Source organism: Scyliorhinus canicula, chromosome 22 (genome assembly GCF_902713615.1).
Source record: "Scyliorhinus canicula chromosome 22, sScyCan1.1, whole genome shotgun sequence".
Classification (NCBI taxonomy): Eukaryota; Metazoa; Chordata; class Chondrichthyes; order Carcharhiniformes; family Scyliorhinidae; genus Scyliorhinus; species Scyliorhinus canicula.
In genome coordinates, this window is record NC_052167.1 from 3,162,621 (window position 1) to 3,175,268 (window position 12,648).

The window sequence follows — 12,648 nt, forward strand, 5'->3', positions numbered from 1 at the left end:
GTGTGTGGAATTTTGCTACATCTCACAGGCCGTGCAATTCTTCGCCAGTAGTAAATTGAGAGTCGCTGGGCCTGTGCAACGAGGTGAAGGATGACAGTGATGTGAGGAGATGAGCTCTCACAAGAGAGCGAAGAGGGAGAGGAATCAGTCAAGGGCATCCCTCGCATGCGTCCAAGCTGCACAGTATGCTGGTAAAGCTGCCCGTAAACAAATTATTTGGTTAAGAAGTCCCATTTCCAAGGAAGGCAGAGAAAACTAAAATACCACAGGGAGGAAAAGCAGAAGTGTGAGATTGATGGTGCACTGAAACTTGTACTTCATCATCCAGGAAAACAATTAACTTAAAGTTCAAATCTACAATATCGGTGTGTACTGCTCTGCATCAGCAATGCCTGGACTATGGCTTTTTGCCACATGGGCCTGATGACCCCGGGAACTCTGCATCAAGAAATTCCAGCAAATTGAGTTCTACTTGCACTTGCGTTTTGCTACGATCCCAGCTGATGTTACTACTGAGCAGTCAGGTCCCGGAGCTTGATCGATCGTAACTTTTATTTTTTGCTTGGAGACATGGATGAACACTCGCAGGACTGCCAATTAACCTTTAACAAAATAATAAAACGTTTATTCAACAAGAAAAGATAACACTAGGGAGGCACGGTGGTGCAGTGGTTAGCGCTGCTGCCTCACAGTGCCGAGGACCCGGGTTCGATCCCCGCCCCGAGTCACTGCCCGTGTTGAATTTGCGCATTCTCTCTGTACCTGTGTGGGTCTCACCCCCACAACCCAAGGATGTGCAGAGAAGTGGATTGGCCACGCTAAATTGCCCCTTAATTGGAAAAAAAATTAATTGTGTACTTTAAATGCATTTGAAAAAAAAAAATTAGAGTACACAATTATTTTTTTCCCAATTTTATGGGCAATTTAGCATGGTCAATCCAACTAACCTGCACATCTTTAGGTTGTGGCGGTGAAACCCCGCAGACGTGGGGAGAATGTGCAAACTCCACACGGACAGTCACCCAGGGCCGGGATGCGAACTTTAAATTTATTTTTTAAAAAGATTAAACTATAATACACCAATGCTTTTTCCCAGCTCTACCGTTACAGGTGAATCCAGATTTATAAGGACAACACAAGTTACAAAATATTATACTCTAATGTTCTCAGTAAGTACATAGTCCATGTAAACCAACAGGCAAAAGGTGGTCAATCACTCCACACTCTGAAACCAAATGACAGATGCCACCCAAAACAATTTCTGTGAATTTCCCATCAAATCCCCCCAGATGCTTGTCACACTGTGAGGCAGTTAGTTTCACTGTATCTCTGACTTCCACATGAGGATCTCCAAACTCCACTATCGAAGAACATGCTTGGAATCTTCTCCCAAACATTGTTTTCTCTTGGATGCTTTCACCAGGGATCCACATCCAGGATTTCAACCTTTCCTATGAGTATTCCTCTGCCTTGGAACACCATGTGCATTCAAGCTTCCACACAATCTCTCAGGTATCCAGCCATGCCAACAGGTCACCACAGCTTCACAGGTTGTATTAAGATGTCTCCAGCCTTTGGATTAGTTTGGGTGTCTGTCTTCTTGCCAGGCTGACATCTCCAGACCTGCACAGTGCAGCTCTGTCTTTACTAAAAGCATCTCTCTGTCCCTTTCTTCAACTTCAATGAACAGTACTTGCTCAGCTTCCTGGTCTTTATCCCTTTGATATCAGTCTTCTTGGGACTCCCCTTTTCATTTCTTGGATTCTAGAATTATCTGTTCTTTAGCAGCTAGGTCTTTCTTTCTGCTCCTTAAACTATTGTACTGCCTGTGCTGGCAGTTTCTGCAAGAGCCGTTTTCTTCTCCGGTACCTTGATTCCAACTAAACTCTAACTGCTTCTGGTTTTCAGTGTGGACCTCAGGTTGCTAAGCAACAGCTTAGGTTTTATTTTAAAGCCTGCAATTGCTTTTCCATCATAAATCCTTAATTGCAATATAGGCAAAGTTTAAAGTGAAACTAAACCTATAGATGCAGGCACCTTTGTTTAACATGAAGCAAAATTAATGTTTTAACCCTTTCTCAGCACACAAATACACAAATTAAACTTAAACCTTATTACTAATACCACATAATAGAAATGTAAATTATTTAAACTATTTATATTTCCGAACAACTTATTTGTTGGTTATCTCTGCTTCAGTCTTGTGAATTTGGTGGTTTGGGAAAAAGTTGTTGCATCATAGTTGGGCAAACATTTTCCAATTTCGCAATTCCCTCAGCAAGCAATTAAATTCTGACTGTTTACCTAACAAACATTGTACACTACATTGCAAACTTTTTTCCTTATATAGAACTTTATTAGCTTGAGGAGTTCTGTTTACAAGTATTATGTGAATTAATCCATACAACTTCCTGTGTAGAAGAAAACAAATAAATGAATTAAACACAGCATAAACAGAGTAATATAAAGGCATCTTCCAAAGCATGTGCAATGAATTAATTTGTTTTTGATGCTCATTTAATCTTGGTCTGTAGACAGACGTGGGGCGGATTCTCTGATCCTAAGTATTGACGCCATCGTAAACACCGTCGCATTTTTCGACGGCATCAACAGGCCCCCAGGATCAGTGATCCTGCGCATCACTGGGGACCAGAACTGCACTGGAGTGACTCACGCAGGCGCCGCGGGTCTGCACATGTGCGCTACTGCCGGCGCGAACTCACGCATGCGCGTTACGACCGGCGTGAACTCACACATGCGCGCTAGTTGCCTGCTCCGCGCCGGCCCTGACGCAACATGGCGGAGAGCTACATGGGCCCGGCGCGGAGGAAAATAGGCCCCCACCAGGAGAAGCCGGCCTGCCGATCGGTAGGCCCCGATTGCGGGCCAGGCCACGGTGGAGGCCCCCCCCCAAGGGTCGGATCCCCCCCCCCCCCCCACCCCGCCGGGCGTAGGACCATACGTGAATGGTGCCGGTGGGACTCGGACTATCTCGGCAGCCACACGGCCCATCGTGTGCGGAGACTCGCCTGGGAGGGGGGCGCGTAGAGCGCTTTCGGAGCGGCGGAGAATCGATGGACCGGCGTCACATGAATTGCGCCTCCCCCCGGAGATTCTCCGACCCGGCCCGAGATCAGAGGATCCCGCCCTTGGACACTAATCTACATGCAACAAGATTCTGCATTCAGTAAAATCAGTGTATTATCAGTTTATCTATTTTGGTTGGTGTTTTCATTGAAGTAGGAAAGCTGGCCAGTTTTGCTTCATGTTAAACAAAGGTGCCTGTATGTACATAGGTTTAGTTTCACTTTCAACTTTGCCTATATTGCGATTAGGATTTACAATGGAAAAGTAATTGCAGGCTTTTTTTAAAAACTAAGCTGTTGACCTTCTCACTCCTCAACTAATGTGATCCATACGAATAGATATATGCAGCCTCTGGTTAGTGTCTCATTTCAAATATGCCACCTCCAACACTGCTTCACTTCCTCCGAGCCGTACTGAAGCTTCAGCTATTATGTGTAGAAACTCTGTAATGGGGTTTGAACCCTTAATCGTCTGATTCGTGGCAAGAATACAAGCTGTAGAAAGCATGTACATGGGCAGCCCTGGCAAAGGGTAACTGTACAGCGTTGGACATTAATGCTGTTCCTTTGGTTCCATTTGCAGGATGTTTCACTTCAGAATGCTGCCTGCCGTGGCAGTTCTCGGCAACTTCTCCCGGCAGTACTACAGGGCAACAGCCCAAAACAGGCATCGGCGCAAATTGATGATGATGACATTTGCTGGAGTCACGGCTGTTTCAGCTACAACAGGTTTATTATGGAACAGGTAGGTGCCCCCCCCCCCCCCCCCCCCACATTATTTGTGATCCTATAGTGTCCTCCCGACTGTAATATTTCATATCGTTATTTCCCCAATTTCGTTCGAAACTTTGAGGGAATGGCAAATCTAAGCAATCCTTAGAACGGTAAGGTGGCAGATTGCAGTGTCAATTGGCACCAATCTAAAGCCACCTGGCGCTCAGGTTGAATGATGTCAATAGAGGGCCAAGAAGTAGTCACTCTGTTTCACACAGCACAATTATCTGAAGTGGGACTTTGCGGAAAATGTTCTGCCCTCCAAATAGTTGGCTAATTTGGTCATAAATACTGTTTCAATCTCATTTCTTTTTTAAACTATTGCTCTCCGCTAATTTGTACAGTAAGTGCACTTGATGTTTTTTGGCTGGTAATTGTTGACATTCACAGTTATCGTGTTGAAGGGATGAAGGGAGTCAGGCTGTGATTATGCTAATGTTTTTTACTCGCCCCTCGTTACCAATAAATTCAACGTTGGTTCAGATCACATTTTTGTTTTACGGGTCCTCATCAATCAATGGCTTTTTATGGTTTGATGTTTTATCCTCATTTAAATAAACTTAAAAAGTGGCTTGTCAGTAATTGGAAATATTTAGCCAGGCCTGTGGAATTGCAAAAACATCACTGACAGTTACACTTGCTTGTTATTTTTGGGCAAATATGTAGCTTAATAGTTGGAATGTCCTAGCAACAGATTATAGTTTGCGGTAATCAATTTAGCTCAAGACCCAGTACTACTAGACATATCCTTAAGGATGGAGCAAAGAGCTTTACAATCAATAGATTACCTTTGAAGACCAGGCACCATAGTTATGTAAATAAATGCAGTGTTGAATTTAAGAATACCCCATGAACAGCAAATAAGCTGAATGATCGGTTTAACTTACTTTGAAGTGGTCTTTCATAGCTAACTTTTGGACAAGACATGGAAAGACCTCCCAAGGAGGGCACAGAAGGAAGCCATTCAGCCCATTGAGTCCATGCCATCCCTTTGCAGAGTAATGCAGTCAGTCACATTTCCCCCACTCTGACCCTGTACCCTGCTTTTGAAATCATCGATCGTCTCCAGTTCCGCCACCCTCATGTGCAGCAAGGTCTAGGTCATTACCACACGCTACGTAACGTTTCCCTCACATCCCCTGCTCTTCAAATTGTAATAAGTTCACTGAAACAACCAGTTAAGACCCCAGATGCAGCACTCCATTAGCATTCCTTTAGTTGGGTGTCATTATGTCAGCCCCTTAACAGGCAGAAATCTAATTAGCTTGTACGCTCCTTTTGTGAGCTCTACTTTGGAAGTCTAAGCTTAATTATGGCAGTGTCACAAAAACCTCTGCTTCAGTCTCAGTTTTTTGGTTTGTAATTTGCCTAATGTGATTTTTGTTCCTTGGAATCATGAAATCACTGCAGTGCAGAAAGAGGCCATTCGGCCCATCGAGCCTGTACCAACCCTTAAAGAGCAACCTACCCAGGCCCACGCCCTGCACCCTATCCCCGTAACCCAGTAATCCCACCTAACCTTTTGGACACCAAGGGGCAATTTAGCATGGCCAATCCACCTAACCTGCACATTGTTGGACTGTGGGAGGAAACCGGAGCACCCGGAGGAAACCCACGCAGACACGGGGTGAACGTGCAGACTCCGCACAGACAGTGACCCAAGGAATCGAACCTGAGAGCCTGGAGCTGTAAAGCCACAGTGCTAACTATTGTGCCACCATGCCGCCTATTGTGGATTTAATTATAATATAGTTGTGAAGGACTTCTTGCATGTCACGTTTTTCATATTTGGCTAGCAGAAAATGCATTAATCATATTTTAATTTAGAATACCCCATTGTTTTTTTCCACTTAAGGGGCAATTTAGCGTGGCCAATCCACCTGACCTGCACATCTTTGGGTTGTGGGGGTGAAACCCACGCAAACACGGAGAGGATGTGCAAACTCCACACGAACAGTGATCTGGGGCCGAGATCGAACCTGGGTCCTCAGCGTCGTAGGCAGCGGTGCTAACCACTATGCCTCCGTGCCTTCCTGAAACTGCTTTAATCATAGAATCTACAGTGCAGAAGGAGGCCATTTGGCCCATCGAGTCTGCACTGGCCCTTGGAAAGAGCACCCTACTTAAGCCCACGCCTCCACCCTATCCCTGTAACCCAGTAACCCCACTTAACCTTTTTGGACACTAAGGGCAATTTATCACGGCCAATCCACCTAACCTGCACATCTTTGGACAGTGGGAGGAAACCGGAGCACCCGGAGGAAGCCCACGCAGACACGCGGGGAACGTGCCGACTCCTCTTGACTTAAACCGGTTTCCTGTTGAATAAAAAGAATACAGTTTAAGAATTTATAAGCACACATTTTCAGTGGAGGCCAAAGTTTCACAGGCTTTTTATAGATATGTATTTAAATCTAAATCACAGGAGACCCCCAAATGAGTAAAGCAATTGTTCATCTATAACTGTGACTTTTGTTTTGTCATCTTGCATTGAATACCAGCGGAATCATTTAATGCACCACAGTGTAACTCACTTGCTCGCAATTTCTGAACTGCGACTACTTAGGAGGGCTGAAATTGTTGCAATCTCCAGAACTATCAATTGCATAAATTTCCAATTTCAGTACTCCCCATCTTGCACTCATCTGATATTCATTTCTATTTGAGACAGGTCAGGGTACTAAAGAGAACAAAGCATTGTGTAAAATTCCTTAATAGCCATGCATTGACTATATACTTATGTCTAATCAATTATAATTCTTTCCCCACTGTCTGAAAAAAAGTGTAGCCTCCGCAGCTCATACACTTGTGTTTTCACATTCCAGTTCTCACAGGATTGATTGATTTATTGTCACATGTACCGAAATACAGTGAAAAGTATTTTCCTGCAGTCAAGGGAACCTACACAGTAAAGAAAAAGAATAATCAACAGAGTACATTGGCAAATAGTGATTGGTTACAGTGCAGAACAAGGGCCAAACAAAGCAAATACGTGAGCAAGAGCAGCATAGGGTGTTATATATGAAGTGGAAAGAGTTTTAGTAAGTCGGAACGGTGATAAGAGATGAAAGAAAAGGGTCTGGATGAGAGAACTCGCAGAGTGTCGCCATGCCCCAGCGCCTCTTTGACGAGTTTGGGTTATGGTTTTAGTCACTTTGTCAGTTCATTGCATCTGGGGTGATGTTCTGGATTTTTGCACCACACTGAGTTGGAACTGCATTTATCGACCAGGAATGGCACAACTAATGCTCGGACAAATTTTTAACTTCTTGACCAAGGTTGTCATCATTTTAAAGCAGTTTTATTTGTTGGTGCATTTGGGCAACCAAAGCATTTATTTCAGTAATTCTCAAAAAGCTTTTCGACAGCTGGGCTGAGCTTGTCAGGCAGAAATTGATCCCCTCTTGCCCTTCTGACAAAGAATGCTGAGAGTTAGTTGAGAAAATGTCTGACGCCGTGGCTTTTTGGGTGTGCAAGTTTATGTGGCATGTCGGTGTCTCTCTCTGTCACATTCCCTCTTGTGCTGCATCTCTCTGCTGTGGATTGGGTTAGCCTAACATGTTTTCTGAGGTCTTTCACAGCCAGCAGACCGAAGACTCAGCTTATTTTAAAAAAAAAATTTAGAGTACCCAATTCATTTTTTCCAATTTAGCGTGGCCAATCCACCTACCATGCACATCTTTGGGTTGTGGGAGCGAAACCCACGCAAACAAGGGGAGAATGTTCAAACTCCAAACGGACAGTGACCCAGAGCCGGGATTGAGCCTGGGACCTCGGCGCCGTGAGGCAGCAGGGCTAACCACTATGCCACCGTGCTGCCCGATACTCAGTTTATTAATCAGTGCCTGTCGTGAGTCCAGAGGCAAAAGGCCTGCATTCTAATCCGCTACATCACCAGGCTTCATAGAAGCTGTATTGAAAGCTACAGATGCTGCGTTGAAAAGGACTTTGATGTTACTTCCTTTATGAAGATGATTAATATCTGGGATATTGACATATGTATTCTGCAATGCGTTTAGTTGATGGTGAGGGAATTGGGATTTGCACTATTGCCCATTGAGTGGAACTTCATTATCAATTTCAGCTGTATAGGATTCGATCACTGCAGTGTGACAGAGGCAGGTGCTGATTGCTTTTGAAGCAACTTTGGTGAGATTATATGTAGCATCATTACATTTTGTAATAACCATCCACAGTGAACTGCAATGAAAGCATATTGATTTGCTCAATCAGGATTAGAATTCCGATTCTGTTCCAAGTACTTTGAAATTTCAAGCCATTTCCATGACGTCTGTTTAATATTTCACAACTTATCTGTGTTTGGAACACTAGGTTAAATTGTCAGTGCCAACGCAAATATTTTAATGAATTATCACTTCATTTCTTCAAAAGCTGCTTCATCAACCTTGTTGAAGGTTAGCAGTTTTTGTGACGGGAACAGTTTCACTGTGTATAATCTGTGTTTATATAAATAATCATATTCCAAAGATTCTGCTCTTAGTAGTTCTATTTAATCAGTAGTTTTCATATTTATGTCTGTGGGGCTACTTGAACCTATTGGCAAATTATCAAGAGACCCTGTCACGCTAGCGCAATGGTTAGCACTGTTGCTTCACAGTACCAGGGCCCCAGTTTGGATTGCCGGCTTGGGTCACCATCTGTGCGGAGTCTGCACGTTCTCCCCGTCTCTGTGGGTTTCCTCCCGGGTGCTCCGGTTTCCTCCCGAAAGACTTGCTTGTTCGGTGAATTGAACATTCTGAATTCTCCCTCTGTGTACCTGAACAAGCGCCGGAATGTGGCGACTAGGGGCTTTTCACAGTAACTTCATTGCAATGTTAATGTGAGCCTACTTGTGACAATAATAAAGATTATTATTAACTTCAGAAAATGAACACCGTATTTTGGAAGAGAGGCGATGCTTTTGTTTTGTATTCATTTTCTGGACCTGGGTATCATTGGCAAAGCTAGCATTTATTGTTAATCTCTATTGCCTTTGGCTGTCTCCTGGAACCCTTGTGATGGCAGTACCCCGACAGTGCTGTTGGATGGGGAGCTTCCAGATTTTGACTTCATGACGGTAAAGGCACAACAATGTATATCCGAGTAGGGATGTGGACTGGGAAGAAATGTTCCCGTGTCCTTCTAGGTGATGAAGGTTATGGGCTTGGGAGGTGCTGCTCTGTTTATAGAGCGGTAAAAATATCATGCTAGTAAATAAGCTTTGTTAAAAACTATTTATTCTCAGGACATGAGCGTTGCTGGTAAGGCTGCATAGCCCAAACCTAGTTGCCCTGAGGTAGTTTCATGCAACATAAGTGGCTTGCTAGGCTGTATCAGGTGGCAGTTCAGATTTGATTGGTGTGGGTGTGGGACTCGAATCACATTTAGTCCAGATCTGGCAAGAATTTGTTGCCTCGTCGACATCAGTGAGCAGTTAGGGTTTTACAACAATCCGAAAGGTTTGTGACCGCTTTTACCGACTGTAGTTTTTTTAATTTCCAGATTTGTAAAAATTAATTTTAAGTCCTCAAACTGCTGTGGTACCACCTGAACTCTCATTCCCATGATTATCAGTTCAGTCTTTTGGCTTGCTAGTCAAATTGCACTGCCGTTAACGTGATCCAGTTCGGAAAGCAATAAATTTGATTCTGTGACGTTGGTAGCTCAGACATTAGCAGATTCCGTGACATTGAAGCAACGTGAAATGAAAAATGAAATGAAAATCGCTTATTGTCACAAGTCGGCTTCAATGAAGTTACTGTGAAAAGCCCCTAGTCGCCACATTCCGGCGCCTGTCCGGGGAGGCTGATACGGGAATCGAACCGTGCTGCTGGCCTGCTTGGTCTGCTTTAAAAGCCAGCGATTTAGCCCAGTGAGCGAGTGAACAAATGAGAAATGTGGCCTGCCAGAGTGCAACGATGTACAGGTCAAGAAAATATTGAAACGTCATTGTTTTTTGTTTTACTTTGAAAATAAATGTAGAGTCCCCAATTTTTTTTTCCCAATTAAGGAGAAATTTAGCCTGGCCAATCCACCTACCCTGCACGTCTTTTCGGGTTGTGGGGGTGAGATCCATGTAGACACGGGGGGGAAAAATGTGCAAACTCCACACGGACAGAGACTCAGGGCCGGATCGATCCCGGGTCCTCGGTGCCATGATACAACAGTGCTAACCACTGAGCCACCGTGCCACCCAGATTTTCTTTTCAACCATCTTAACTTCATATTTGTCTGGCAACATAGTGACTGGTGACAAGAAACACAATTAGGCCCTCAACAACTTCCTCCGGTTGTTCAATAGCCCGAAAATGCACCAATGTGTTGACGCCTGCTGCATAGCGGCCAAGCCCTGGAGTGGGGTTTGACCTTGAGATATCTTGTTGTAGGGACGCCAATTTAGCTAAGCTGGTGCTTGAGCAATGTTTTGAACCACCGCGTGAGACTGATGACACTGGCAAAACCCACTCCATTTTGAAGTTGTACAAGACACTGTTAAGACCACACACGGAATACTGTGTTCAGTTCTGGTCACCCTATTATAGGAAGGATATTGTTAAACTAGAAAGAATGCAGAAGAGATTTCCGAGGATGCTACCAGGACTTGATGGTCTGTGTTATAAGGAGCGGCTGGATAGGCTGGAACTATTTTCCCTGGAGCATCGGAGGCTTAGGGGCGATCTTATAGAGGTCTGTAAAATAATGAGGCGCATAGATAAGGTAGATCGTCAACATCTTTTCCCAAAGGTAGAGGAGAATCGAAATAGAGGACATAGGTTTAAGGTGAGAGGCGAGAGATACAAAAGAGACCAGAGGGGAAATTTCTTCACACAGAGGGTGGTGAGCGTCTGGAACGAGCTGCCCGAGGCAGTGGTAGAGGAGGTACAATTTTGTCCTTTTAAAAAGCAGCTAGACAGTTGCATGGGCAGGGTGGGTCTAGAGGGATATGGGCCAAATACGGGCAAGTGGGATTAGCTTAGTGATAGAAACTGGACCAGCTGGGCCTATGGGCCTGTTTCCATTCTGTAAATAGCTATGACTCTTTGTGAAAAAATGATTTTGACCATTGTGTGGGTTGAATGTACACTTGTAAGAGGCTCACATTGCTCTAGAGGGCAAAGCTTTGGAACCAGCTGTTCAGATGTTCCTCCAGCTTGAAACAAAACTAATTCTGAGTCGTGGTTTGTACATTAAACACAAACATCCTTTGCTTTCCAATAATTCAGAAAATATCAAGGTTGAATGTTTGAGATCTTTACGCAACCTGGAAGCTTCAAACTGTCTTTGGAGAAATTTACAGCTCCCTCCTTGCCAGCAAACTGTTTTTTGAAAGACGCTAAAGTAATAATCACCAAGCAAATGGCATTTTAAAAAAGAAATCTGAAGCTAAGAGCTGGAGGTTCTATAAACTCACCAAGCTGTTGTGTAATTCACAGTCAGACATTTACAGCCTAACTTTTCACATCCCCCTGTTTGAATTATTATAAACTTTATTGTCACAAGTAGGCTTACATTAACACTGTAATGAAGTTACTCTGAAAATCCCCTAGTCGCCACATTCCTGTGCCTGTTTGGGTACACGGAGGGAGAATTCAGAATGTCCAAATTACCGAACAGCACCTCTTTTAGGACTTGTGGGAGGAAACCGGAGCACCCGGAGGAAACCCACGCAGACATGGGAAGAATGTGCAGACTCCGCACAGACAGTGACCCAAGCTGGGGATCGAACCTGGGACCCTGGCGCTGTTAAGCAACAGTGCTACCCACTGTGCTACCGTGCCACGCAGTCTGTTTTTCTACGCTATGTGCTTCAAATAATTCACGTCTCCGAGATCTGCTTGAATTTCCCATTTCCTCTTCCTGTCCAGTCAGCAACCATACCCGCTGAGACACTGAACGCTCACTTTTCCTGCATCGTGATATTCCTCGGGTAACGCCCAGTCCCCAACTTCTTTTGGGTGACGTACATATTTCAGAAAGGGTAAAGAATTACACAGTGGGGTAATGAGTAGACATATTCGGATGTTAGCTGATTTATTTTAACTGGAAGAATAGCTTCTGTTAATGCAGTAGGACAGGGGGTTTTGCACCAGTGTGTTGAGAACCAGTGCCACAGGCAACAACTGCGCTCTCAAAATATCAGTTTACGATCAACTGGAAAGCGATTAATTAGCAAAAACAAAATAAATGAGGACACAGCTGGCAGCATATTTCCATCTTTGCCTCCCACCCTGCATTTGGGGTGCTATGTCATAGCAGATGAGTGCATTAATAACTGCACGGAAAGATGGTCTTTCTTCTGCAATGTTCCCATATGACACCCACTGATAAGGAGAGACGTTGGGATAAAGATTGGCAGAGTGTCTGGAGGGCAAGTTAACCATACTTTTTTTTTCGCATTGAATTTTATGAGCACAGAAACAGGCTATGCTGCCCAACAGCGTTACGTGAGCTTCCTCCTCTCTACTTCATCTCATCCTTTTAATCATAGAATTTACTGTGCAGAGGGCAGCACGGTGGCCTAGCGAGCCCACACCAACCCTTGGAAAGAGCACCCTACTTAAACCCACACCTCTACCCTCTCCCCGTAACCCCACCTAACTTTTATTTTGGTCACTAAGGGCAATTTAGCATGGCATTTCCCCTCCTGTTTTATCTAATTTTCCCCTTAAAGCATTTTTACACACTCTCATTTTTTTTTTTAAATTTAGATTACCCAATTATTTTTTCCAATTAAGGGGCACTTTAGCCTGGCCAATCCGCCTACTCTGCACATTTTTGAGTTGTGGGG

At 44.2% G+C, this 12,648-nt stretch overlaps 1 protein-coding gene across 9 annotated transcripts in view; it reads left to right on the forward strand.

The window, feature by feature from the left end:
* micu1 (mitochondrial calcium uptake 1) overlaps positions 1–12,648 on the forward strand; it is a 110,289-nt gene that overhangs the window by 42,357 nt on the left and 55,284 nt on the right. For all 9 annotated transcript variants that reach the window (XM_038782705.1, XM_038782706.1, XM_038782701.1 and 6 more), the window contains one exon: positions 3,670–3,831. In XM_038782705.1, the coding sequence (XP_038638633.1) occupies positions 3,671–3,831 (161 nt within the window). In that variant the 5' untranslated portion in view covers position 3,670. The remainder of the gene's footprint in view (positions 1–3,669; positions 3,832–12,648) is intronic.